This window comes from Eumetopias jubatus, unplaced genomic scaffold (genome assembly GCF_037043125.1).
Source record: "Eumetopias jubatus isolate StellerSeaLion01/CBP00866 unplaced genomic scaffold, mEumJub1_p1.0 scaffold_10, whole genome shotgun sequence".
In the NCBI taxonomy this organism is placed as follows: Eukaryota; Metazoa; Chordata; class Mammalia; order Carnivora; family Otariidae; genus Eumetopias; species Eumetopias jubatus.
In genome coordinates, this window is record NW_028274816.1 from 126201198 (window position 1) to 126229130 (window position 27933).

Genomic DNA, 27933 nt, shown 5'->3' on the forward strand with positions numbered 1-27933 from the left:
CAAATAAATAAATAAATAAATAAATCTTTAAAAAAAAAGAGAGAGATATAATGTAAGTGAAAGCATTTTGAAACTCAAGTACCTTAGACATGTCAGCCTAAACAATAAACTTGTGGATTTATAAATTGTCGTGTGTTGTACGTCATTTTTCAATTTGTAACAAAGCAACCATTGTGGATATTCCATTTGTGGATGGTTTAGGTTTATGGGTGCTTTTATTCTAGGCTTTGACAAATGGGATATAATCAGGAAGTTTGGCTTAGGCACTTACTTATGCAGCTGTTACGTTTTCACATTGGCCCATTTTAATTTGTCTGATATAAGTAGAAAATCATGACGACCACACAAGACAAAAAAGGATCAATGACAGAAGCCTTAGTTAGATGATTAATAGCATTGTGGAATCATAAAATGCATTATACCTGCATTTAGAGTAATCAAAAGAGATTGTACAGAAATCTTTAGCTGAAATCCAAACTTGTTAAGAAATCAGTAAATATTTTCTTAAAAACAAATATGATACACAACTCAAATTGGGGCAAAGTCCTTTAGATTGGTGATTGCCAAGTGAGCCAAGTTTGTTATTAAACACTTTTATGAGTACCATAACCATAAAATTCAGGATTCAAGGCTATGTTGCTTTAGCAGAAGCAAAGTTTATATCCTCTTTGGTGGAATGTTTTAAATTATGCCCTTGAGCAGCCTATAAAGCCTACAAGTGATAGCTAGAGTGAAAAATGACCTGTTTGGGGCTGAGAATCTGTTGCAAAAGAAACATACAGTGTGCAAAATGCCCTACAAAATGCCATAGAAGACCATACAATAGTAAGGCCTCCAAAGAGGTGTTTCATTATCGGTCATTTTAAAATTATGACTCACAGGATCTTAAAGATTATCTTTTGGTCTAAAACTTCAGTTTGAAATCTCTGGAAGATTATGGGACATCCTGGAGGTGAGCAGCTCATTAGCGGCTGAGCCAAGAAGGGAGGCCTGTTTTCTGAAGCAAATGTTCATACATCTGGTAGCTTCATCTACATCTGGTAGCTCAAACTTTTCCATGAGCAACGTTGAATATACACAGCAGAGTTGCATTACAAACTACAGGAATGCAATTACCACCTTTAGCACCAATCACGTTGGATGATACAAGTGAGTTGTGGCTTTAAGACTCACGGATTAAGTTCCAAAGTCAGGCAAACATTGATTATAATCAACATCCGTGGAAATTCGCTGGGGAAGTGTTGCCTCAGAGGCCCAAACAGCTCCTCTTAATAAGCACAGCAGAGCAGGTTTTCATTCCAGAATTGGGAAGAGATTGCTGTTTCTTTGGTTGAGAACCAAATTAAGTAGTTGGCTTGCATTTAGGAGCCATGTTGTAAGAAAAGTGCACATCCTTGAACACTAGACTCATCCTCCGCTCATGAGATGCTCATGCTTTAAGAACCATAAGGGAACGAGCTGATTCCTCTGCTCTCATCAGGGCACATGTTCTTTGAATTGAATGGCCTGCCTCTCACGGTACTTTTACTTTGTTCTCTCTCCCTCTCTCTCTTCTTCCTCACCCCTGCCCTTTTTTGTTTTTTGCCCATTCTCCCCCTCCCCCAGCTCTCTGCATCTACCTTCAACTTGAATTCAAAAGTTAAGTGTGTCGCTAATAGGGATTAAATCAGTCTATAGATGTTTGTTCCTGCCATGTAGGAAGTACCGTGTAAGTCAGTTGTTAATGTAAAGGTAATTTTTCCTGGTGGTTAAAAACTCAGAAACCATACGCCCTGGGTCTAAATCTGGTTCAGCCCCTAAGAAGCTGTGTGACTCAGGACACATATGACTTAAATTCTCTGAGTCCTAGCTTTCGTCTCCTATAAAACGGGTATGATAAAGATAGGACCCTTGTTGTGTGATTGTTATGAGGATCGAGTGAATTGTAATATATTTCAGGTGCTTAAGCCAGAACAAGTCAAGTACTTATAGGAGTGTAACTATAGTTATGTGACATCCCTGTCCTTCAGGTCGCTCAGAGAACTCAATTCTGACAGTTCCAAATGATTGTGTGCACTAGTTTAATTTCTCAGCTTCTGTCCCCCTTCTTCCTGGCATATAGTGATCACTTCTGAGGCAAAAGGGCTGAATGAGTGTCACTTCTATAGAGCCCAAAGGCAAGGTGATAGGAGGGGTGACTCTTCTTACTAGCTGTGTGACCTCGGACAGATCACTTCAACCTTCAGAACTTGAGTATTTCTGGTTGCAAATTGTACAGGAAGACAGCCCTACCTGGGTCACAGGGTGGCTGTGAGGATCAAACAAGGTATATGTAAAAATGTTTCCTAAACTGTAAGGTAGTTTGAACTGAACGTGTAAGAAATTGTTACTAATAACCATAATTTATTTAAGATTTCATTTATTTATTTGATAGAGAGAAAGCGAGAGAGGGAACACAAGCAGGGGGAGCTTCAGAGGGAGAGGCAGGCTCCCAGTGGAGCAGGGAGCCCGATGCGGGGCTCGATCCCAGGACCCCGGGATCGTGACCTGAGCCAAAGGCAGACGCTTAACAGCTGAGCCACCCAGGCGCCCCTAATAACCATAATTTAAACCGAAGCTATTGTTGTGGCTATCAAGAGCATCTGAAGAAATAAAGACAGGTATTTCCTGAGTTTCCACAGCAATACTTTACTGTAGGAATCCGGTAAGGATGCCAGATTTCCGATTTTTTTCTTTACATGTGCACAATTCTCTGAGAACTCAGGTTTTGGGGAATTTGCAATAGCATCCTCCATGTTTTCTGTCAGTGAAAGCTACCCATGCTCTAAGTTGTTTGCTCTAGAATAATCTTGGTGTTGCGGAGATAGCCTCTTGAGGAAAGATTACCCGAGTGTTAAAGAATTTGTGATTCATTATGGGTTTTGTGTTCTATAGTCACTGGCATGAGATTAAATATTATTTGGATTTTTTGAGACAAGTTAATTTTTTTGTCTGGCTTGCACTACTGCTGCCCTATTTCTTTAAAGATGTGAGTTTACTCGAAGGGGAAAACGTGATTTTATTGCAGGGTTTTCAGCATTTAAAAATGACTCAGGGTCCCTGGTGGGAGGGGATGGGGATTATGATGAATTTGTGCTTGAAATTAAGCCTCATTTCATTAAACTAGCTTAAACCTTTTCCTGATTTCTTATTATAATGAAATACCTGTATTAATCCGGATAGACTAAGTTATGCGGCAGTAGCAAATTAATCCTAAAATCCAGTGGTTTGGGGCGCCTGGGTGGCTCAGTCGTTAAGCGTCTGCCTTCGGCTCAGGTCATGATCCCAGGGTCCTGGGATCGAGCCCCGCATCGGGCTCCCTGCTCCGCGGGAAGCCTGCTTCTCCCTCTGAAGCTCCCCCTGCTTGTGTTCCCTCTCTCGCTGTCTTTCTCTCTGTCAAATAAATAAATAAAATCTTTAAAAAAAAAAAAATCCGGTGGTTTAACACAAGGGTCTATTTCTCACTTACCTGCGAGCAGGTAGCTCTGTTCCACATTGTTACTCAGAATCCCAGGCCGACAGATGCTCTTAACATCTCTCCACAGTGGCCATATGGGGGGGCGGGGAGGAACCTAAAGAACATGCACCCATTCTGCTTTGCTTTGCCCAGAAGTGACACTGTTAATTCTATCCATAGCCCCTTGACTAGGACTAGGACTAGTTACATGCACCATCTAATGGCAAAGGGGGCAGGGAAGTGTGAAGAGCATAAAGATATTCAGTTAATGCTAAATATCTCTGCCACAACCCCCAAGCCTCCAGTAAGTAAGATGCTGTCAATCACATTCCAGTATCTTTACCTCTGTCCCCCTGCCCCAGGAGGGTGCAGTGTAGGGAAGGAGCATGGACTGTGAGGTCAGTGCGAGATCAGTGAATCCCAGCTCCACCCCATGCCAATTGTGGGAGTTGGAGCAAGTTATTTTGTTTCTCTAATCCTCAATTTCCTCATCTACAAAATGAGGATTCCAATACCTACCTTTTAGGGTTGCTGCAATGATAAGAAATTATCTAGGCGAACCCTTTGGCAAAGAGTAATACTCGTTGATTATGATCATCAGCAGGACAAGCAAATATCTAGGACAGCAATTCTCAGCTCCCATACTGCAACACAGCAGGACATCTCGAATGATATCAGGGAGTGTTGTCACATCTTCAAAGATTGTTGTAAATCTTAGAGCTACCCATGCTCTAAGTTGTTTGCTCTAGAATAACCTTGATGTTGCAGAGATAGGCTCTTGAGGAAAGATTACCTGAGTGTTAAAGAATTTGTGATTAATTATGGGCTTTGTTCTATAGTCACTGGCATGAGGTTAAATATTATTTGGATTTTTTTAATGAGACAAGTTAATTTTTTTTATGACCTCAAACTAAATGATCTATAGGTCACTAAAGTAGGATTGGACATCTTTCTTGGCAATATACGAGAGAAGTGAAGTTTGTCTTTAGTATTCAACCTTTGTGCCTTCTGTGATATCCTCTCCGCTCCAGGATCAGCCCAACATGAACCCCAGCTTAGTCACTCTCTATAAGTGAGTGAAGCATTCTAAGCCCAAGTGTCCTCATCATCAAAGTTGGGACAGTCATGAGTACTTCATAAGGCTTGTTGACAGGATCGAGTGACGCAGATAAAGTCCTCAGCACAATATAACTGCCCTCTGACTTACTTCTTCATGATCATGCCTAAGCTTTGGAGGACAGGAGGACAGGGCTGAAAATTACAAGAGCTGTTTCATAAAAATCTCCACGAGATAATGAAAGCCCAAGACAATGCTGGGTTGTAACTTAACTAACAGAGATTAGCAGGTATTGGGGTGAGAGGATTCATCTACTCCTAGACATCAGGATTAAAATTTTTTTTAAGATTTTATTTATCTATTTAAGAGAGAGCAAGAGAGGGGGCAAGAGTGAGGGAGGGGAGGAGCTGAGGGAGAGAGACAAGCAGTCTCTGCGCTGAGTGCAGAGCCAGACGTGGGGCTCGATCCCACGACCGCGAGATCATGACCTGAGCCAAAACCAAGAATCGGACGCTTAACTGAGTCACCCAGGCGCCCCCCCCCAAGTTTTTTTAATTAAGAAAATTACACATAAAAATTCAGAGTTCTGACTTCTCTTAAAGAATCAGAAGATCTGTCCCCAATGGCAGCTATTCACCCTCTTATAGACAAAGCTGTGTTCTCTATTTGCCCTTGTCCCCACCGCTCCCTATTGTTTAACAACTTGCCTTTTTCACTGATCTGCTTGACCCCTGTAAGAATTTGACTTTATGACCCATGGCCAGTAGGTTCAGGTGGTGGTGGTGATAACAGGGGTAAAATTGGTGAGCAAAGGAGTTTGTAAGCCATTTTCAGTGATTCAAAAAACCTAACGGCAGTGTTTATATTGTTAACCTATAAAAGATTGCTGAGGTTAAGTAAAGCACCAGAGTTCTTTGCTTTGAAATGGAATTTCATCAACTGGGTAATTGTGTCATCATGAAAGAAGTTCAGATTGGCAAGTAGAAATCACTGATGGTTTATTTATTTATTTATTTTTGTTTGTTTAAGTAGGCTCCATACCCCATGCGGAGCCCACTGCAGGACTCGAACTCACCACCCTGAGATCAAGACCTGAGCTGAAATCAAGAGTTGAACCTTAACTCGTTGAGCCACCCAGGTGCCCCAGTATCACTGATGTTTTGAAAATTGGGAAAGCAGATTATTATTACATAATAAATACAGGTTGCTTGATAGACCAGGTTTTTATTTTCAAAAAATGGGGCCCAAAAATGAGAAAAATGATAATTACAAAAGGTGTTCCTATTGGTAGAAAGGTTGAGAAGATAGCAACTGGCTTTGTCTGTCTCTTCTTCACTGGTATTTGCAGTCCAAAGTGTCAAAAACAGACTATTAATGTTGGAATTTCAAGTATCTCCTAGTAGATAGAGAAGATATTTAGGGAAAGGCCAAGGGGGCTTCTTTTAAGTTCTGGAATTTTGTCCTTTTAAGTCAGGTTCTAGGCTGAACTTCTAATTTTAAATAAGAGACACTGTTTTGGAGAGATTGGGTGGCTCAGTCGGTTAAGCCTCCAGCTCTTGATTTCGGCTCAGGTCATGGATCTCAGGGTTCTAAGATCCAGTCCCACCTTGAGCTCTGTGCTGGGCATGGAGCCTGCTTAAGATTCTGTCTCTTCCTCTCCCTCTCCCTTTGCCCCTCCTCCCTCAAAAAAAAATAACAGACCCAGTTTTTAATAAAGCCTCTGTTTTTTTTTTTCAAAACTAAGGCAAAATGAAATGCTGTGACCATTTATGATATTGCTATGCTCTGTTAAAACTAATGTTCCTTGTCTGTGCTAATGTACAAGGTCACTGGAGTTTGTAAGGGTGAAGAAATCCCCTACTGATGACCTGTAATACTCAAGGATTGCTATATGTCCTAGAACAAAGCTGATTCATAATTCTGCTAGGTAGGGCAAAGGTATTAAGTTTTCAGTTTTTCTTGCCAACTCCTTCCAGCATTTAACTAAGCTATTTGGGAATCTTTTGAGAATCACATGAGTTAACATGAAATTTAACATGAAAATTAGTTCTGCCAATCCAACCTCCTCGTATTCCAAAGGCCCAAGAGAGCTTAAAGGACTTGCCCAAGGTAACACAGCCAAGATTGGAATTCGGGTCTTCCGATTCCAAGTCCAATTAGATAGGTAAGTTTTTCCCATTTTCCCTTCCACTTTAAACTGTTCCAACCCCCCATTCCCTGAGGTGTGTATGTGTTTTTTTTCCATAGAGTCTCCAGGCTTCTCCTTCATTGTCTAAACTTCCAGATTTTCACAATCCTCCTACCTTGTCCTTACACCGTTTCACAAGGCTTCCAAATTCTACTTTGAGAAATCCTGAATGAGGAACAAGATATGAAGGCTTCCCCACACAATCCTGCTGGGGCCTCCAAGCAGACACAGAAATCTGAAAATCACAGTCTTTAATGGTCTCTCTCTGCATTCCATGCAGAAGTTTCCAAGAAAGCAGAGAGAAACCTCACAGGAGGATGTGTCTGTGTCCCTTTTACACACAAGACCATTGAGATTTCTTACAACTGCTCATTTCTTCTCTTTGCCTCCATATCAGTAAGAAGCTTTGAACCACCAGGCTGAGAGTAGATCTCTCTCTCTCTTGCTGTGACACCTTCAGCTACTGCAATATTAAGCCAAAAAATTGTTGTTGTTGTTTTCTAAGAGGGTGAGCAGAGCAGAGACATCAAAGGTGATTCTGGCCAGGACGACCTCTCTCCCTAACCCATCCCACCTGTGTGGGGCAGCGAAGCAGAGACTCTCAGGGGAAAAAAATGAAGAAAGAATGGAAGTGGGGAAGGTTGATGATAAGTCACAAGAGCCAAAATTTAAAATGAAGATATATGAGAAGAGTACAGGCTGATTCATAATTAATGGAGAAGGGTGAAGGCCACCTGTAAGCAGAGCCGCTGGCTAGCCCGTGCCCCCTGCAGTTTTTGTCTCCATCCCCACGTAAAGCTCACCAAGTCTGTGACTGTGTCACCAAACTAGGATGAGATGAGAAAAATAAGGACATATGCTGACTTTTTCACAATGCTAAATTTATTCTGTTGAAAGGAATGCCTTATATTCTGAGATTATATCCGTCCTTTTTTTAGTCCTAAAACATTTCTTTTATGAGACAACAGTGAATATGCATGATAATTGACATTATTTATGTGCTTCCTTGGCAACTTAGAAATTGATTACTCTAGGTTCAGCTCCCCTTTTCATTTTGGTATGGCACTGATTCGTGAAACCCAAATATCTGTTCATCTCCTACCTAGAAAAATACAGACTCAATGGTAAACAGTGACCAACCTTTTTGGAACAAACCTCCATTAATTAACATACCCTTCAAGGAGAAGACTTAACAGAATCTTACTTTTCCTTCTTAATAGCGTTCTCCATAAAAATGTTCTGCAAGGATATCAAATTAGTCATAACAACTACTGTTCAGTGCTTAATGAAACACTTCTTGATAACCTCTGACAACTTGACAGGAGTGAATTTAATAATAGCAATAAATACAGATGGGACTACATAAATCAAGGAAGTCCTGATGCAAAACTCTTGGTGTGTGAGATCGCATCTCAGCTTGCTCATCTGAAATGAACCAAGAAATCAATTATAATGACGATCATGGCAATAAGAAAAAAAAATCAAAACAAAATTCACGCTCTTGGAAAGAACACCTTTGCTCTTTTTACCCACTGCTTACTTCTCTGAGGCTGGAGCCGACAGACTAAAAGGAAGCTCCACAGAGAAGGCAGTGTTCAGAATGAGGGCTGTGGCTACAGACCCCATTGTGAAGGAGAAAGGAGAAGGCAACGTGGCTCCCCACCCCGGGGTAAGCCCTCTCAGCCATTTACATTATGTGGCAATACAATGCAGGCACTTAGCATTTAGCCCAAAACTTCCTAAGTGGAGAGCAGGCTTAAGACCAATGATAGTGGGACGCCTGGGTGGTTCAGTCAGTTGAGCGTCTGCCTTTGGCTCAGGTCATGATCCCAGGGTCCTTGCTCCGCAGGGAGTCTGCTTCTCCCTCTGCCTGCCGCTCCCCCCTGCGTGTGCCCGCGCGCTCTCTCTCTGACAAATAAGTAAATAAAACCTTAAAAAAAAGAAGACCAACGGTAGTGTTCTCAGTCCTAGGCAACCTTCCAACCTAGCCTCACCTGTCTTCCTCTAAAGTGGAGGCAGATTCTCCGCCACCCTCCATTCTTGTCTGAACCTCTTCACCTCCCGGCACCTCCCACCTCAGGAGGAGTTTGCCCAGGATGGGCTTTATGACACACACCACAGCTACCCATCTGCTTCTGGGAAATCACTGGCCCCAGCCCAGAGTACTTACAAAGCTGTGTCTCTTTGAGGATCTTCATTCTTTATGCACAGCTGAAAGCAAACACAAAGGCAATGAGTTTGCCTGCTTTTCTAAGGCTGTAAACATTTAGAATGCATCAATGTGGCTCAAGGGATAGGAAACCCAAATGTCTGTTAATCTCCTACCGAGAAAAATACTCATCAATACAGAGGTGGCTGGAAATACAGACACCTCTGCGCTGGTGTCTGTCTTTGGCCATATTAATTATTTCTGTTGAACCTACAGAGATGTAATTCTTAAATCAAAATGCTTCCAGGATTCCTAGGTAGTTGAATATTTTTTACTTTACTTTCCTTTTCTTTCTCTCTTCCTTTTTTTTTTCCCCAGACAAAAATTTGCTTTGGATTGGCACCAGAGGGTGGGTGAATTTCTTCTTGGGAGACATTGTTGCCCTGAATCATACCCAGTTACCATATGTTTCAAGAAGATGCCTCTTGCTGCATAACTAACAAGCCTGGACCATACTGGCCTTTTCTTAGAGGCCTCTTGCCACATTTGCCTCCCTTTGGCACTGGAATAACCGGAGAAGCCAAATGCATGGCATTAACGTAGGCACACACACATACCCTGTACCAAGCTAACCAACGAGGTGAGCCATTCAACAATTCAAACTCCAGCCCACGGCTACCAGGGCCTGTGGCTGTATTCAGAAGGTGAGCAGCAAGGGCCACTTTTTTTTCATGCAGATCTCCGAACCCACAGCAGATGTTTCTCTGTATATTTATTTATTGTCCCGAAGGTATCATAGCAGCAATAAAGGGCAATTTAAAAGGAAGAAAAATCAGCCCCCAATCTCCTGCTCCTAACACCACAGCTATTTTCACCCAGGTTTTGTCCCGATGCCTTTCCATTCCTCGTTAAAGCTGTACTCATAGTATTTGTATGATTTTTATTTCTTTGAGCAACTTCCATTTTAGATCTTTAGAGAGACCAGAGTGTCCAAGTGTGGTTCCCAACTCCATAGTCACTTAGACAGCCAGTTCTCTGCCTGTATTTAGGTGATTTTTTTTAACCTAAATAGCTTAGAATACTTAGATACCTTCATTATTCTTTTTCTTCTAGCCATCAGGCCAAAGCACACTGTCAGAAAGACCACAGTACAGGCAGCAATAATGGGTTCTATTGGTACAGCCACAGTTCTATCTGTTGGAAATGCAAACACAAGGAACAAGAGCTAACATTTATACGAGTCTTGTTTATATACTTCTACTAGATCATCCTCTTAATTAAAGCCTCCAAACAACCCAGAAGGTAGGAATTATTCCCTCATTTTACAGGTGAGGAACCCCTGATCCAAAGTCACAGAACTAGTAACCAGCAGAGGTAGGCTTTGGATCCATTCCTTTGTGGAAGGATAATTTATTGTAATCTGAATAACCCTCCCCAAGCAGGGAGTCAGACCATTTTGTGCTTTCTTCATCCAAAATTTTTGCCACACAGAAAGCAGAAATAGGCTGAAATCAATGTTTTTTTCTGCACTTTGGAAAAGCCCCAAAGATATACGGAGGTATCTCCAAAGGAGAAAAAAGAGGAAGGACTTAAAAGCAAGAAGAGAAAAATTGAGGGGTGTCTGGCTGGCTCAGTCGGAAGAGCATGCAACTCTCGATCTCAGGGTTGTGAGTTCGAGCCCCACGTTGGGTATAGAGACTGCCTAAAAATAAAATCTTTAAAAAAAAAAAAGAAGAAGAAGAAGAGAAAAGTGGAAGAGCCTGCTGGACTCAGGGGAGAGAGACCTGTGGGCCCGAGGAGCGGTACTGTGATAGTACCCCAAGCAGGTGACAAGACATTATACAGGGTGGCTGCGTGGTGCTCCTAGGGAAGAAGGACTAAGCACCAGCCTTCCCAGCCTTGGCAAAGATGTTCATACCTTTCTAAATGACATGGAAGAACAAGGTCTACTTCTAACTTGGGCTAGAAAGCGATCAGCAGGGGCGCCCGGGTGGCTCAGTCGTTAAGCGTCTGCCTTCGGCTCAGGTCATGGTCCCGGGGTCCTGGGATCGAGCCCCGCATCGGGCTCCCTGCCCAGCGGGAAGCCTGCTTCTCCCTCTCCCACTCCCCCTGCTTGTGTTCCCTCTCTCGCTGTGTCTCTCTCTCTCTCTCAAATAAATAAATAAAATCTTTAAAAATATGTATATATAGGTTCCAAAATATGAAAATAAAGTGGCAAAATTAATAAATGTTTAAACATCTATAAAATGTAACTTTGTGTCAACTGTAACTCAACTGTTATATAATAATAATAATATTTAAACTTTAAGAACCAAATTAATAACTTATTTATAACAAAATCCCAAATGTATGCAAGTTACAAACATCCTTTCCAAAATTTTTACAGTAAAAAAGTATACTTAATGTGCTTCATTTTAATGTTTCATATGATATGGGATGAAACTTTTTTAAAAAACTTTTATTTATTTATTCATGAGCGGCAGAGGGAGAAGCAGACTCCCTGCTGAGCAGGGAGCTCGATGCAGGACTTGATCCCAGGACCCTGGCATCATGACCTGAGCCAAAGGCAGACGCCTAACCGAATGAGCCACCCAGGTGCCTGGGATGAAACTTTCAAAAGTAAGAGTGCTTAATTAAAATCAACAAAGACATTTAAATGACCCAGTCTAAGCCCCTGGATTCAGCCTAGGAAGGGGGCAGGGCTCCAATCTTGGATAAGATAATATTTTAGGACTTTATAGGAAATAAAAAGTGTGCTGCATCTCTCCTGCTGTCCTGTTTTACTCTCTTATTTGCAACCAGACTTGGTTATTTTTTCCCCTCCATATTTATTAGGCAAGATAATCCCAACACACAGGCTAGGCTCTTGTGTGCTCAAGATCCATGCTTTCACTTCTAGCTTTGCATGGCCTCATTTAGAAACTACCCCACTGAGGGGCGAAGCTGGGAGAGGCTCACGGCAAACATATTTAGCCTGAGCACCAGCAGCCGAGCACTTAATGCTGTGAAGGCAGCCCACAGCCAAGGAAATAATAGAGCAGGAAGAAATCAGAAAAACAAGTTGGTTTGGAAGAGCTCCACCCAAAACAGGATCCTGCCCACCTAAAAGCCAAGTTGCCAAGCTAGCATCCTGCTTGCCACACGAGTTGTATGTTTTGTTTTGTTTTTTATGGCACAGAGCACTCGTGATTCCTTCTTAACCAAGAGGGATGATAAAATTTCCTAATCTCTGCGCATAATTTTCACAGCCGGTTGGAATGGTGTGGCTGGTGGTCCCCACCACCCATGCTTTGGAGAGGAGGTGAATAGACACGGCTTCAATAAGGTGCCTCCTCCACCACTTCTAGATCCCATGAGTACTTGGGTTATTTGTGGGTTTGGTTTTGAAAGCAAGCAGCCCCTGGGCATACCGTCACTGCTCTAGGACAAATTACTGAACATGCCAGTAATCGCAGTAATGGGCATTCAACTGGGTTGGTATCCCAGACCTCTCCTCGAGGGGGAGGAAATGATCCCTGGGGTCACACCGTCCACACTTCTGGCAGGGGTTCCTGGCTTCCCAGGAACTAGCAAGAAAGGCAATGTGTGGGCACAGGGAACCAAATGACGGAGTGAATAATGTTCTAACAAGAAATAGGAGCCTCAGCTTGTTTGGCTGCTCTTAGCGTATTGGCCTCGGACCAGGAAATGTGTGCATGAGCATTTTCTGCATCTGCTTCCCCAGGTATCTTGCCTTTCTCTTTTTCTTTCTTTTTTTTTTTTTCAGAAAACGTAAATTTTATATCAACGGATCCACATTATCCGATTAGAAAGAGAAGGGACTTATTAAAATGTACCCAAACTAAAGGCTTTCTAACCAGAACATTAAATTAGCTTGCCCAAGTTTGCAGATGACATGATCCGATATGTCTCTCAACTTCATAATTGCAGTTTTAACATGAAAGCAAACTTCAAAGATTTTTTTTTTAGTATGTTTTTGCCTGTATATTCAGCAACTAAGATTGACAGTTAAGGATCTTAATAAATGATTGTTTCAAATTAAAAGAGATGTTATCTAAGAAAACTATGTTAACCAAACTTTCGGCATCTGTATCAAAAAGGAAGTTATTCTTGAACTTGGATTCAGTTAATAGCAGCAAAGAATGATTGACAGGCTTGATTGCTGCCAATTTCCATCTCATACTGTCCTGCTTCAACATCCAAAAACTTCCAGGGCTTGGGTATTGTCTACAGAAGCCCTCAAGACTCAACATCCTCTACAGGTCTTTTCTGCTGTGCTTAGACAGTGGCTTTCTTTATCCTGCTACCAAGATTGTTCCTATTCCAGTCATCACAGTTGTGTTCTTGAAAATTTCTTTTTGTGCTGCTCACCTCAAGGTCAGTTTTTGCCACAATCACCCGTGGTAAGTGGAGGTGTGGAAATATTGGCCTGCATTCCATTCGCTCCCTGACCTCATTTCTTTCGACGGTCTTCCTTGCTTTCTCTGCTCAGGTTCCCCTTCTCTTCTTGTATGAATGAGAAGTATGAGGGAAGAACACTTGGAACTTCGTTTGTTCCCTGTTATTTACTGCAGGGATGAAAAATCTGGGTAGGTGAAGCATGAAGCCAAGAGAAAGACCTTTTTGCACCATCTACCGCCTCCCTCACTACTGCTTAGCCTATAGATCACAATTTCAGAGTTAGGAATGATTTTAGAGATTCATTTTCTTATCTTTCTTTTTTTTTTTAAAGATTTTATTTATTTATTTATTTGAGAGAGACAGAATGAGAGAGAGAGAGAGCACGAGAGGGAAGAGGGTCAGAGGGAGAAGCAGACTCCCTGCTGAGCAGGGAGCCCGATGTGGGACTCGATCCCGGGACTCCAGGATCATGACCTGAGCCGAAGGCAGACGCTTAACCAACTGAGCCACCCAGGCGCCCCCTTATCTATCTTTCTTTCTCTCTGTGTTTCTGACTTCTTTTTCTGTTTGTCATTAGGGCTGTAAACTCAGAAATCCAGTTCCTACGAACCTTGTTGCCCAAGAGGATTCATGAAAGGTACTCCTCCCTAAAAGCCACCCGGAATTGTCTTCCACCCCTTGGTTCTAAAAAGGACTTTTGCTCAAAAAAGGGGTGTTTTATATGGAATGGGATCCTAAATGGAAGAATTGAAATTCCTTGGATAGGGAAGACTCTCCAATGAAAATCATAGCCACTAATCATAACTGTCATCATCATTTGTTGCCACAGAAGTATTTAGGAAAACCTATTCTGACCTTTTGCTTACTATTACTTAAAAAGAGAGTTACCTTTGACGATAAGATGAAAGTCCTTGGTCTCCATTTGCAGAGATGAATTTGCAACACAGCTGTAGGTTCCATTGTCAGATTTCCTGACTTTGGTGATTGACAGTTGAAGAGACTCACTTGTCTGATGGACTTGGTAAGTTTTCTCTAAATTCAGGATGTTGCTGTTTCTGTACCACATCATTTGAGCCTGGGGGTTGGATTTCACACTGCAAACCAACTTCACATCACTGCCTTCCTCAACTGCTTGGAAGTCATCTCCACTTAGAATAGGGGGAACTGCAAGACTCAAGCATTTAGGTTGAATTAGCTGATAGGCAGTAGTTTACTGTCAACATTCAAGACCTTCCTTCAGTCTATCTCATGTAGTCATCCATTCATTTGACAAAAATTTATTGAGTATCTACTATGCCAAGCACTGGACTAGGACCCAGGGATCCAATGGTAAATAACATATATCCAGTTCCAAACCTCATAGAACTTCTATGTGGTAGAGAAGATGAACCATGAAACAAACGTATATAATAATGAATCTGGGGCACCTGGGTGGATCAGTCATTTAAGCGACCAACTTTGGTTTCGGCTCAGGTCATGATCTCATGGGTTGTGGGATCAAACCCCACGTCTGGCTCTACGCTCAGTGAGGAGTCTGCTTGAAGATTCTCTCCCTCTGACCCTCCCCCACTTGCAGGCATGAGCACTCTCTCTCTCTCAAATAAATAAATCTTTAAGAAAAATAATGAGGGGCACCTGGGTGGTTCAGTTGGTTACGTGTCTGCCTTCGGCTCAGGTCATGATTGCAGGGTCCTGGGATTGAGTCCCACATGGGGCTCCTTGTGCAGTAGGGAGTCTGCTTCTCCCTCTCCCTCTGCCTCTCCCCCTGCTTGTGCTCTCTCTCTCTCTCAAATAAATAAATAAATAAATAAATAAATAAACAAAATCTTAAAAAAAAAAAAGAAACCAGAAGCAACTATATGAAAAAAGAAATAATTAAAAATAATAAATAATAATGAATCAGGACGCCTGGGTGGCTCAATCAGTTAAGCGTCTGCCTTCAGCTCAGGTCATGATCCCAGGGTCCTGGGATCAAGCCCCGCATGGGGCTCCCTGCCAGGCGGGGAGTCTGCTTCTCCCTCTGCCTCTGCTGCTCCCCCTGCTTGGGCTATCTCTTTCTGTCAAATAAATAAAATCTTTTTTAAAAAACTTAAAAATAAATAAAATCATGAATCTGTATCAAGTGGAAGATTTATGATGCTACATAAGAGTATAAGCCTTGAGTCTTCGCTCTCTGAAACCAAGCTGCCCTAATATGCTGGAGAAAACAGTATGATGTGAAGGAAGCAGGACTTGCAGCAGGTCCCTAATTCCACCTACACCACTTACTGTGACCTTGAGAAAGTTACTGAACTGCTAAGTAACCGCTCAATTTCCTCATCTAAAAAGTGGGATAATACCTTTACCTGCTGTAAACATTAAATGAGATAATGCCTGTACGGCATTTACCACAGTGCTAATTACTATTATTGTGCTGGCGGTGCCATGGTAGTTTTGAGGTGTCCTTACATCCTCTATTTTTGCATTTTATCAAAGCACATTTGCCCTGGCCATATTTACAGTGCCTACTTGCATTTCCTCAGTGATCCTCTAGAAATAATGTCCTCCTCCCAGAAGGTACTCCAGTCATGGCAACTCTGACATCTATGGAAGGTATGACCTTCTGAGTCTCCCTCATCCCGCTGTGTGAGCAAGTCTTTACTCCCTCTATGATAAGGGCAGTCGAAGAGACATAGATACTTGAACACATTTACCTTCACCAAATAATTCCAGCTCTCACCCCCACCGGAGCTTTCCAACATCTAGGAGGAGAAATGGCTGAGCTGACTCTTTTTCTTCTCCATGCCCCTTGCATTTTAAGGTCAAGGTGCCAAAGAGTAATAAAGTGCTTGAAAAGTGGGCAGTAGGAAAGAGGTGGAGAAGAGGAAAAAAGGAGCTTGTATAATCTGCACACTGAATAATTAGACCCTGGGTAGGCTGTGCTATTAATAACTCTTTCAGAAAAATGACATTTTGTTGCTCTTTGGAATGAGCTTGAAATTCTGTATCCATATCCAGCCAGGATGTTATATGGTATTCAGATATGTAGGAAGCTGCTAGAATAGATAACATAATTACCAAATATACCATAGGGCCTGTGGACATGTCCTATTATTGTTACTTTTTATTTAACTACTTAAAGTTAATTTTGAAGTCTGTCAGCTATACGTGAGTATTCCCTTTTGCAAAAATTAGTACATTTTGGATAAAGTTAAGATCCTCTTTGACTCCATCTTGTTCACTTCCCGGCTCCCCAAAGACGCTCACTGCTATGAGTTTGATGTAAATCCTTGCAGATCTTTTTTTAAAAACCAGTTTTTTATATACATATAATGTACCAATAGGAAATACATTGTATCGTTTTAGGAGGCTTATATAAAAGACTCTATTCTCTTGCATGTTTTTGAGACATGTCCACATTGAAACACAGAGATCTAGCTCATTGTTTTAGACTGATACTGTGTAATATGGGACTCTTTAATCATTTTACTTGATAGGCATTCTTTTCTTCCTTCCTTCCTTCCTTCCTTCCTTCCCTCCTTCCTTCCTTTTCTTCTTCTTCTTCTTCTTCTTCTTCTTCTTCTTCTTCTTCTTCTTCTTTCTTCTTCTTCTTCTTCTTCTTCTTTTAGAGAGAGAGAGTGTGTGTGGGTGCAGGGCCAGAGGGAGAGAGAGAGAGAGAATCTTAAGCAGGCTCCACACCCATCACAGAGCTCTACATGGGGTTCCACGCAGGCCTCGTCGGGGTGGGGGTGGGGGTGGGGTTCAATCCCACAACCCTGAGATCATGACCTGAGCCGAAATCAAGAGTCAGTCACCTAACCAACTGAGCCACCCAGGCAACCCTAGCCAAACCAAATTTAAAAAGGCAAATAACCCAATAGAGAAATGGGTAAAGGACATGAGCAGGCATTTCACAAAAAAGAAACATGAACAGCCAATACGTTTATGAAAGGATGGACACCCTCATTCTTAATTTAGAAAATGAAAATAAAATTCCACATCAGGCTGGCAAATTCTTAGAGTTTGAGGATACTCAGCGCTCATGAGGGTGTGGGGAAATAGGCACCCTCAGGGATTTTTGTATGAGCATGAATAGGGCAATGAGGCAACACCAAGCAAATGTGAAAATGCACACACTCTTTAGTCCCAGATTTCAAGTACCACTTAATATAGTGCAGACAACACAGACTAGCAGTTTCTTCCCCCTCACTCACAAATGACATTCAGCACCACCGAGACGGACACCGACTGGTCGCTCTGCAGCTTGCAGGTAAAGGTGACTCCGTTGTCATTTTCACTGATGGAAGAGACACAGACAGAGCTGGAGTTGATTTTGTTTCCAGATTTCAAGTCCACTGTCCCCTCTTCTCGGTACCAGAGAAGTTCTTCCTCCCTGGTGTGGTTTTGAACGGCACATTTCAGAGATTCTTGGGAGCCAAGCCAAGTGTCCAGAATATAGTTCTCAGTTCTATCGTTCACAGTTAAAACAGAACCTGGGAGGGCAGGAAGGCACCATTAAAGTAAAGTGAATGATCCTAAATGGTATAAACAGGGAATAGGTTAAACAAATCACATTACACCAGTGCAATGAAATACTCTGCAATAATTAAAAATAGTCATATTCATCATATGATTTTACAAGGGAAAAGTTCCATAATGTATTATTAACTAAAAGAAGCAAAATGTTAAAATGATGGTTACCAGATTTTGCTGCACATTGGACTCACCTGGGGATCTTTAAAAACAATGATGCTTGCTCCCACCCCCAGACATTCTGATTAATTGATATGAGTGCAATCTGGGCATTGCATTTGCCAAAAGCCTTCAGGCGATTCTAATGTGCAGTGAAGTTTGAGAACTACTATGCACAGAACCACCCCGTTTACCCCCCCCCCACACACACACACATGCATGCATGCACGCACACATGCATTTAAGAGGAAAAGTCTTGGGAAAAATCTCAGTGTGTACACTGAATAGGGTTGATAAAAATAGAGAAAAAAGTAGAGAAATGCTTTCCAGACTTAAATTGTTTACTTCAAGGGGTTGAAAGTAGCAAAGGAAGGGGGTGGAAGTGGGGAAATACAAATGAAAAAGGACAATAGCAAAATTGAAAAATACCTAAGACACAACATTAGGTGAATAGGCAGAATGTAAATTACATCTCTAGTAATTACTGTAAGTATATAAAAATTGAATATGCAATTGAAGATGGGCAAAAGCTGATTTGGAAAGATTTCTGATTAGGTGATGGGATTGTGGAAAATTTGGTCTTGCATTTTTGATGTTTGAATATTGTTTGTGCAGTGTAGTAAAATAATTGATGTTTAAACAGCTGTGGTTTGTAGCATAGATGAGTTGTTGTACAGTGGATGATTAGAATATATAGCAGTTGGTTTTCATCTCTGATTTTCTGAGATCCATTCACTGTAACATACCTGAATTTCAGTTCTTACTTCCCTGGTTCAGAAGCAAGTAACAGAAGCTAAAATTGCCTTTAGCTGCCACAGACTTGCCCCCGACATAACATTTGTTAATACAGTCTGTAAACATATGAACTTTTCCTTTAAAATGCATAAACTAGGGGCGCCTGGGTGGCTCAGTCATTAAACATCTGCCCTCGGCTCAGGTCATGATCCCAGGGTCCTGGGATCGAGCCCCGCATCCTGCTCGGCGGGAAGCCTGCTTCTCCCTCTCCCACTGCCCCTGCTCGTGTTCCCTCTCTCGCTGTGTCTCTCTGTCAAATAAATAAATAAATAAAATCTTTAAAAAAATTAAAAAAAATAAAATACATAAACTACTGGTGAAAACAATGTGATTGTTGCCTAGTATTTTTTAAAAATCTGGAAGAATATATATCAAAATGTTGTTGAGTGGTTATCTCTGGATGATGGAATTTAGTTTTCTTTATTCTTTTTTTTTAAAGATTTTATTTATTTTGGGGGGGACAGAGGGAGGGAGAAAGAGAACATGCTTACACGTGAGCAGGGTGGGGAAGGGCAGAGAGAGAGAGAGGGAGAGAGGGACTCCCGAGCAGACTTCCCTATGAGCCTGAGCCTGACACAGGCCGATCCCACAAAATCAAGCATCAGATGCTCAACTGACTGAGCCACCCAGGCACGCCTTCTTTATCCTTTTATATATTTCCTATTTTTTTTTTTTACAAGGACTATGTATTACTTTTAAAATTGGGGTTTGTGGGGCAGGGGATCTACTCCCAGGTTGGGGAAGAGAACAAAGGCAGGCAAGGTTTTCCTGTACCTGGTATGCTCACATAAACAGAAGAGCTTATTTTGGATGTCATTACTAATGAAATGCATTAAAATGTAGAAAAACTCCGGCTGTGGCTCTGGAGAGAATAGAATATTTACTCTGTCTTATAATATCAGAACCATAAAAATATTTTTCCATTTAACGTGTTATCATGTTGTCTGACTCCTCTACTCTGAGCCATACCAACTGTGTATTTGGAGATTTGGATTTTGGATTTTCCCAATGCCCACGTATCATGTTTTAATAGGAAATGTTTATTTACAAAGAAACCAAAGGAATATTAACTTACTTGTCACCTCACAGGGCGGAAACAAAATCACTAAGAGAAGAAATCTGCACATTCCCATTAGGCCATTGATGTTCCACGCCATCTTTAACAAATTTACGTCTGATCTGCTGGGGGAGAAAGGGTGTAGTTTTTTCTGTACTTTGGTCTTACTGAGTTTATGAACCTTCCTCTTGTCTTTTACGCATTTAAAATAAAATCCCAGATGAGTCATCCCAACTGTAACAGTACTCTTCCTAGTTTTTAATTAAACAATCTTGTTCTGATTACTGAGTTCAAAGTACTTTTAGTATTAAGAACTTTTTTTTTAAGGCAAGAAAAAGAAAACCACAGGGAAATAGGCTATAAGATATTGGGAAGCTATAGGGCAGCCCTGGAGAGAGTAGAGCCCGTCTTCCCCGGAGAAATTGATAGAATGTCATTTTACCAGAAAGAGAGAAGCAACTTGCTTCATTCATAGACAGTTTGTACTGAGCTGTAGTAATTCGGATTTTGAAAGCCTCTCTTGGGCAATTTTTGTAGAAGTTGCTCTCTGCTCCAAATTCCATAGACTCAAATGGTTCATACCTTAGAAAAGACTCAGTCGCAACACGGTCTCTGGTCTGAAATCACGTTAATCTCTCTGCTTTGCCCCTACCCCACCATCCTCCCCGTTGGGATACATGTTCTGCTTAACCCCCTAGAGATGAAAAATAATGGATAATAAAGTCCTCCTTTTTTTCCTTCTATGCTTTTGCTGCTGCTGTCCCTCTCCCTAGATTCTTTCCATTCTATCTGGAAAAAACATGTGTGTATTACCACCTTTCTAGAGTACCACACGAATATGGTAGAAACACATGTTGAATGCTTTCTATGCAACAGGCACTGTGCTAAACGCTCTACATACTTATTTCAATCTCAGTGAAGTCCCTAACAACCCTCTTGAGGTCATTTCTAAAGGTTTAGAGAGATTATATAATTTGCCCAAGATCCTGGAGACAGGAAATGTCAGGGCTAGGATTCGAACCCTGGACTCCCAAGGCCAGACTCTTAAGCACCCTACTGCATAGACTGATATTCTCCTCCTTTAAGAAGCTGCCATTAATCCCTTCTGAGCCCTCTCCACAGACATTAGGGACTTGAAGTTTTGTCCCCTTAATACAAATATTAACCTTCAAGAGCTGGAATATAATTAAAATATTAACCTGCATAGGACTATTAACCTGCATAGACAGGCTGTGCTCCTCCCCATCCCAGGCCTGTCCTGACAGAAGCAAGCTTCATTCCTGCCAGACTCACCCTTTCTGACTGGCAACCCTATGTCAATATTTCAATAAGATACATTTAGTACTAACATCAACTCTTTCAGGAAGCCTCGGTGGCTCAGTTGGTTCAGCATCTGCCTTTGGCTCAGGTCATGATCCCAGCGTCCTGGGATTGAGCCCCGCATCCAGCTCCCTGTTCTGCAGGGAGACTGCTTCTTCCTCTCCTCCCTGCTTGTGCTCTCTCTTGTTATCTCTGTCTCTCTCTCAAATAAATAAATAAAATCTTTTTTAAAAAAATCAATTCTTCTGTAATTTTAAAACCTTGCCAAACAGATTTCTATCATAACACTATAACAGTGATGATTTCAGAATTTGGTCATTAATAGAGTTTTCTCAAGCACTGTCCACTGTAGGTGCCTAATAAGAACTGAGAGTGTGGGCTCCTTGGCAGACCCTACCCGACCCTGTTAATTAAGGAGGAGGATTAATGTCTACCCTTCCCTTCCACCATACCAGACAGCATCCTTTCAAAATGAATTTCCTTTACTTGACTTGTTTTTAACTTTCTATACAAGACAAAGTTTTACTGCTTACCTGCTGAGCTCTGAAAAGCTGACTTCCTTGGCCAATTGTCCCTTCATCTGAAACCCTGAATCCTTCCCTGTTACCATCTTTATACTACTTGAATTTAAACACTTTATGACAGTACAGTCAAGTCAGCAAAATAAATTGGGTTCAAAGTCTGTTTCTTTTTATGGATTCGTAGAGAAGACACTAACTAGGAAAGACATCTTCAGATCTGAGTTTTCATGTGTCCCTAAATTACTAGGTGGGGCCAGATATTGCTAACAGGGATGTAATTATTCCAGGAAAACCTGACCTTATGCAAAAATGTGTAACATATTTCACTGAACATTGCCATGTTCAAGTTAGATAAATCACCGGGCTTGGGTTACAAGTGGCAAGTAATACTTTTCCAGCATTATTTAAGTTGTGGAATCTTCCAATATTTCAGCTGCTGTGAAAACCAACCCCTTACCATTTTCAGGCTGTCAGATTATCAAAGTTATCTAACTTGAATATGGCAGCCAAAATATTGGAAGATTCCATAACTTAAATCATGCTGGAAAAATATTATTTGCCACTGGTAATTCATGCTTGGTACATAAGCTGTACTAAGCCAAGCATGACAGGGAAAAGTTTTTTTGGGGGGGGGGTTTGTTTTTTGTGGGGCTTTTTGTACAACACTTAGAAACGATTTATTTCCAGTGACTTCAGAACACAGTTCAGAGCCCTGCAAGGACAAAAAGAACTAAAAAGACATTTTAAATTTCATTCAGTCATTTTCTCAGTAGTATTATTATTATTGGTTTTATTATTTGAAATTATTTTCCTTATAGTGAAGGATAAACACATTTTGAGTTAATAACATTAAGAATCAAGAATTTTAGGGGTGCCTGGGTGGCTCAATCGGTTAAGCGTTTGCCTTCGGCTCAGGTCGTGATCCCAGGGTCCTGGGATCAAGCCCCACATTAGACTCCCTGCTCAGCGGGGGAGGAGTCTGCTTCTCCCTCTCCCTCTACCCCTCCCCCTGGCTTGTGCTCTCTCTCACTCTCTCTCTCTAACAAATAACTAAATAAATCTTTAAAAAAATCAAGAATTTCAGTATAAGAGAGAAAAAAAGACCTAATCAGAAAATCAAAAAACAAAGTAAAACACTGTAATGGTAAACAGAATTGAAAACGATTTTTAAAAATGCAGTTTTTTTCTAGGTGTACAGCTTGGAATGGCTAGAAACACTGCCAATCCGGTGGAAAAGAACCCCCAGTACCTAGAATCTGGGCTCTAATATCATTCCTCACTGCAATGAACTAGGACTCCTTGAAGAAACAGCTGATATCAGGTCTGGGGCAGGAGAAGTACGAGGTGAACCAGGGAGATCTCAAGCCAGAAAGGAAGGAAGTTTTTGAAGATTAATGAGATCCTATAAGGCAGGGAAAATTTTATCCCTTTGAGACCCTCACATGTTTAGGGAATCCTTGTGTTACACTCTCAAGAATCAGCGATTGAAGAGAACTCTTTTTTTTTAAAGATTTTATTTATTTATTTATTTGATATAGAGAGAGAGACACAGTGAGAGAGGGAACACAAGCAGCAGGAGAGCGAGAGGGAGAAGCAGGCTCCCCGCTGAGCAGGGAGCCCGATGTGGGGCTCGATCCCAGGACCCCGGGATCATGACCTGAGTCAAAGACAGGCGCTTAACAACTGAGCCACTCAGGTGCCCCTGAAGAGAACTCTTTTATTGGTTAAAAACTATGTACATTTATGGTGCTATATGGTGTTATCTGGCCGGCACTACTGTTCTTATTTATACAAGAATAGAATAAAAGAAGATTTATGGTTATCTGCACATTTTAACACAGTGGTGAAGCATACCAGAGATCTGCCTCTTGCTAGTCATGTGACTTCAACAAGTTATTTAACCTCCATGAGCCTCAAGTTCTTTGTCAATAATATAATAATAATAATGCCTTCCCTACAAAGTCACTGTGAGGAGTAGGTGAAGTAAAGTATGAGAAGCACCCACACAGTAAGCTCGTAATTAGCAGTAGCTATCATTATATTACTAATACAGGCTGGGCAGGACATAATAAACACAGCCTCAGCATATAGCATTGTTCCAGTAAGAATCGTAACTAAGAGCGGTTTCTGTGGCTAAGTTGCAAGCACCATCTAAGCAGGTTTGGAGTTTGCTTCTCTGTGGATCTAAGAGCAGTGTGTTTTACTATCATCATTTGTAAGTGAATTTCGCAATGAACCAATGTCTTGGTTCTGGGTCCCTCCAGAGCAGACTCTAAGACAGAAGCTTCGGCTGCAAGTAGTTATTTAAAGGTGATCTCAGGAAGCACAGTAAGGAAGTGAGGTAGGGAAGGAAGGAGAACCAACAAAAGATGTGTTATTGAGCAGGTTAGTGCTGTGGGCGACCATCACTGTAGACACTTTGACACCCTCTGTGAAGCACAACTCAGAGTCATGAGTTGTGCTCCACAACTCCTTCCTCCTCGTGAGAGGAAGGAAGCTCGGGTGTTTACCCACCAACTTCTTTCCATCACTGGTTAAGGAACACTGTTGGGGTATTGACTCCCCAGCATCTCTAGCTCAGCGTATGAGTGTGGAATGCACTGTTTTGATCCAGCCATGAAGGTTCAGGGGGAGACACTCAGGAAGTCACCTGTTTGCTATACAGGAACTATTGGCAGATGACCTCTAGGCAGGCCAAGTGCATGTGGGCAGGGCACCAACACCAACTTCTGTTTCTAAATGATTTTAGGAAATAATGGTTAATTATTCTTAGGTGTGATGATAGAATTGCAGTTATGTAGGAGAATGTCCTAATTCTTAGGAGATACCTGCTGAAATATTTATGGGTTAAGTGTCATGAGGATTGCAATTAACTTTCAAATGATTCAGCAAACACACGCACACGCACACACATACACACAAAGCAAATAATAGCTAATATTCACACCTACTGAATCTAGAATATAGATAGGGTTAAATAGTTACCCAGTTTCAATTTTTCTGTATATCTGACATTTTCATAACTAAAATCTGAGGGAAAGTATTTAGCAGATATTTATCCCCTATGTGCTGAGTACTCTAAACATTGGGAGGGCCAGTGCCATCCAAGCCAATATGATGTCTTTATCATGCATAAATAAAAGACTTGGCTTCTCAAGTCATCTCCTGACATCTGTGGAAAATTGCTTTACTAACTACACAAATCTCTGATGTCTACAAGATGAATGGTGCTCCCTGAATTCCACAAAATTAAGTGGGTATCCCGAGAGATACAAAGATTTGCAAAACAAAGCTCCTCGTCTTGAAGGGCCTTACGTTCTAGAAGGGAAAGTTAATAATGGGTAGGAGCCGGGTAGAGTGCACTCAGTGCTTGAGAGAGTTCAGATTTTCAAAACTGATATCATGGCGCCCCTTCTGGAGAGTCAAAGAAGTGATAAGATTTGTCCAAGATCATAAAAGTCATTCCCGGAACATTTCTCTTTCCTAAAACTGACAGAAAGGGGAAACAATTCTGCCATAAATAGTGAAGCCTAGTAGTTAACCATTAAGCCTAAGTAGTCTAGGACTTGACATTTCCCCTCACATAGGTCAGGCCCAGAGGGAGAGGAGAGAGGCAGCCTCGAATCTGGAAATTCCTGGGAGTGGAAACCAATCTGCTCCTCATCTGGCCCCGTGCACTTCTGGACAGAGAAGGGGGTCCAAGAACTGGCAGCCAGAGCCTGCTGATTTTGATGAGCATAAGAAACACCTGGGGAGGGGCTCCTGGGTGGCTTAGTCAGTTAAACCTCTGCCTTCAGCTCAGGTCACGATCCCAGGATCCTAGGATAGAGTCTCGTGTTGGGCTCCCTGCTCACAGGGAGTCTGCTTCTCCCCCTCCCCTTGCCCCTCCCCACTCATGTTCTCTCCCTCTCTCTCTCTGTCAAATAAATAAAAAAATCCTTAAAAATAAAACGAAAGAAAGAAACACCTGGGGAGTCTCTGGGCACCTTTCCTTCATCAGTTCTGATGAGACTCAGGATTTTCATCTTTAACAACCTACCAGGTGATGGACACAGTGTTCAGCATTCTCATTTTGGCAACCACAGACTATAGACCAAGTGTTGGTGAGAGTGATGGAGATGGAAGCTCCTCAGCTAAGGGGAATGTGCGTAGTGCCTACTGCATTGCAGGTACTCCAGAAACATTAGCAAAAGGAGGGGTGGGAGGGAGGAATGGAGGGAAGAGAAAGGAAGGGAGAAAGAAATGATGAGGATACCCACTTGGAGATAAATTAGGGGTGCAAGTTGGGTGCTCCCCTGGAAGAGAATGTGTACACAGGGCCGTCTGTGGGAGATGGACTCTGCAGGTGCACGGGCCTCACCGTACCTCCTGTGGTATGGGAATGAAGAACAGGAGAGGGAACCAAGCAACCAGCATGTAGGAAAGGCCTGAGACGCACAGGTTTTAAGCCATTTTTTAAACCAGTGCCACTCCCCAAGGTCTTCAAGCCACAGCCTTCACATCTGCTGTCACCAAGCTTTATGCAACAGAGGCAGCAGCTTGGCAAATGGCTGGAGGGTTGCAAGCCAGGAGGATCATCTAGCTGGTCACTGGGAATGCATTGAGGGTTTTAAAGTGACAGAAAAGCTAGAAATCTGGCAGTCACAGCCTAGCAACAATAGAGTGGTCCTTTGAGCAATGCAGAGACCCAGGGTGGTGACTTTTCCATCCAGAACCCAACACAGTGTCCACTCAACTGCTTAAGCTCAGGTGCGCCTGGCTGGCACAGTCAGAAGAACAAGTGAATCTTGATCTTGGGGTCATGGGTTCAAGCCCCACGTTGGCTGTAGAGATTACTAAAAAAAAAAAAAAAAAGTAATAATCTTTTAAAAATAAAAAAAAAATAAACTGCTTACACTCAGTCATGGGACTTCCAAATTTCTAGCTCAAATAGTGATTAATGACCCTCTAACTTCCCAGTCTCCTTTAGGATTCTTCCATCACTGAAAATCTTAGACCTTAAATCAAGACCTCAGAGGCCACCTGTCTAGGGTTGCCAGATTTAGCAAATAAAGATACCGGACCCCTGTTAAGTTTTAAATCCAGGTAAACAATGAACACTTTTTTAGTCTAAGTATGTCCTGTGCAACTACTATCTGTTAATTCATAACAAAGCCAATATTTGGGATATAGTTGTACTAAAAAAAATCTGTATTTATTTGAAATTCAGATTTAACTAAGTACCCTGTCTTTTTTTTTTTTAAGATTTTATTTATTTATTTGACAGAGAGAGACACAGCGAGAGCAGGAACGCAAGCAGGGGGAGTGGGAGAGGGAGAAGCAGGCTTCCTGCTGAGCAGGGAGCCCGATGTGGGACTCGATCCCAGGACCCTGGGACCATGACCTGAGCCGAAGGCAGACGCTTAACGACTGAGCCACCCAGGCGCCCTAAGTACCCTGTCTTTTATCTGGAAATCCTACATCTGTCTACCCTTCCTCTTTTTAATGGATGAGGGAATAAAGCTCAGAGAGGTAAGGAGACTTGTCCAAAGTGACACAGGGGTTAAAATCCATTCAAGATTCCTGGCCACTCCACTGCATTCTTATCCAAATGCCTTATTTCAGAGTTTGACTTGGATTCTTGAACCACCATGGATGTGCCTTAGAGTATCAGTGACATTCCTGAATTTCAGGCAAAAATGTATGTGAGGACGGTTATTTTTCTGAGGAGATGGTTTCTGGCTTTTAATTAGCTTCTCAAAGGAGTCAAGATTTTAAAAAAGAGATTAAAGCCCACTCTTTCATGCAAAACATCTATTACTCTCGGCTGAGGTCCCATTTCTGCTTCCTCTCTATCCCTTCACTCCTTGGCATAACACTGGGCCCAGTGTCCCTCGGAGATGAGTAGATTTTGTCTGCAAATATCCACTCCGTCATCTACACACCATACAGAGATGTCATCCTACCCTCCACAACCTATCTATATCAAAACCAAAAATCCTTCTGATCTAGTCTACATTTTCCTTGTTCTACCTCTTGGAACTGACAACCCAGGGTTGACAGACCAGAACACCTTTCAGAGACGAGGGAGAAGGTGGCAGGGATGTGACCTTTGCGATTGACCACTAGAGGTCCTTCTCATCCGCAGTGGTTTTGAAGTTAGACTGCTAGGGGTTAGAGAAGACGTTTCCCTGGGCCACTGGGGAAGGTCGCAGCCTGTTACAGGCCTACTGTTGTATTCTGTGCCAAGCAGGGGGTGGGGGGGAGTAGCCATGTGACTCAGCAAGAGTGGCACAGCATAAAATGGCTTCCTTAGACGT

At 42.0% G+C, this 27933-nt stretch overlaps 1 protein-coding gene across 2 annotated transcripts; it reads right to left on the reverse strand.

The window, feature by feature from the left end:
• Window positions 1-8886: 8886 nt before the first annotated feature.
• Window positions 8887-21693, reverse strand: TMIGD1 (transmembrane and immunoglobulin domain containing 1). Of its 2 annotated transcripts, none has more exons than XM_088027343.1 (6): window positions 21647-21693; window positions 19812-19918; window positions 17464-17742; window positions 14159-14434; window positions 9960-10063; window positions 8887-8931 (listed from the first exon to the last, which is right to left on the reverse strand). In XM_088027343.1, the coding sequence occupies exons 1-6, from the start codon at window positions 21691-21693 to the stop codon at window positions 8887-8889; spliced, it is 858 nt and encodes a 285-aa protein (XP_087883469.1). The 2 variants fall into 2 exon arrangements, with proteins under 2 accessions (XP_087883469.1, XP_027964821.1); XM_028109020.2 differs by having other exon boundaries at window positions 19812-19915; window positions 21640-21683.
• Window positions 21694-27933: the final 6240 nt, after the last annotated feature.

Coding starts and splice junctions, on each gene's coding strand:
- TMIGD1 (XM_088027343.1), bottom strand. CDS start 21,693: ATGAAGGGACAATTGGCCAAGGAAGTCAGCTTTTCAGAGCTCAGCAG. Junction 17,743..19,811: donor TCCGCCCTGTGAGGTGACAA/GTAAGTTAATAT, acceptor CTGCCCTCCCAG/GTTCTGTTTTAACTGTGAAC. Junction 14,435..17,463: donor GGTGGTGCTGAATGTCATTT/GTGAGTGAGGGG, acceptor TGAGTCTTGCAG/TTCCCCCTATTCTAAGTGGA.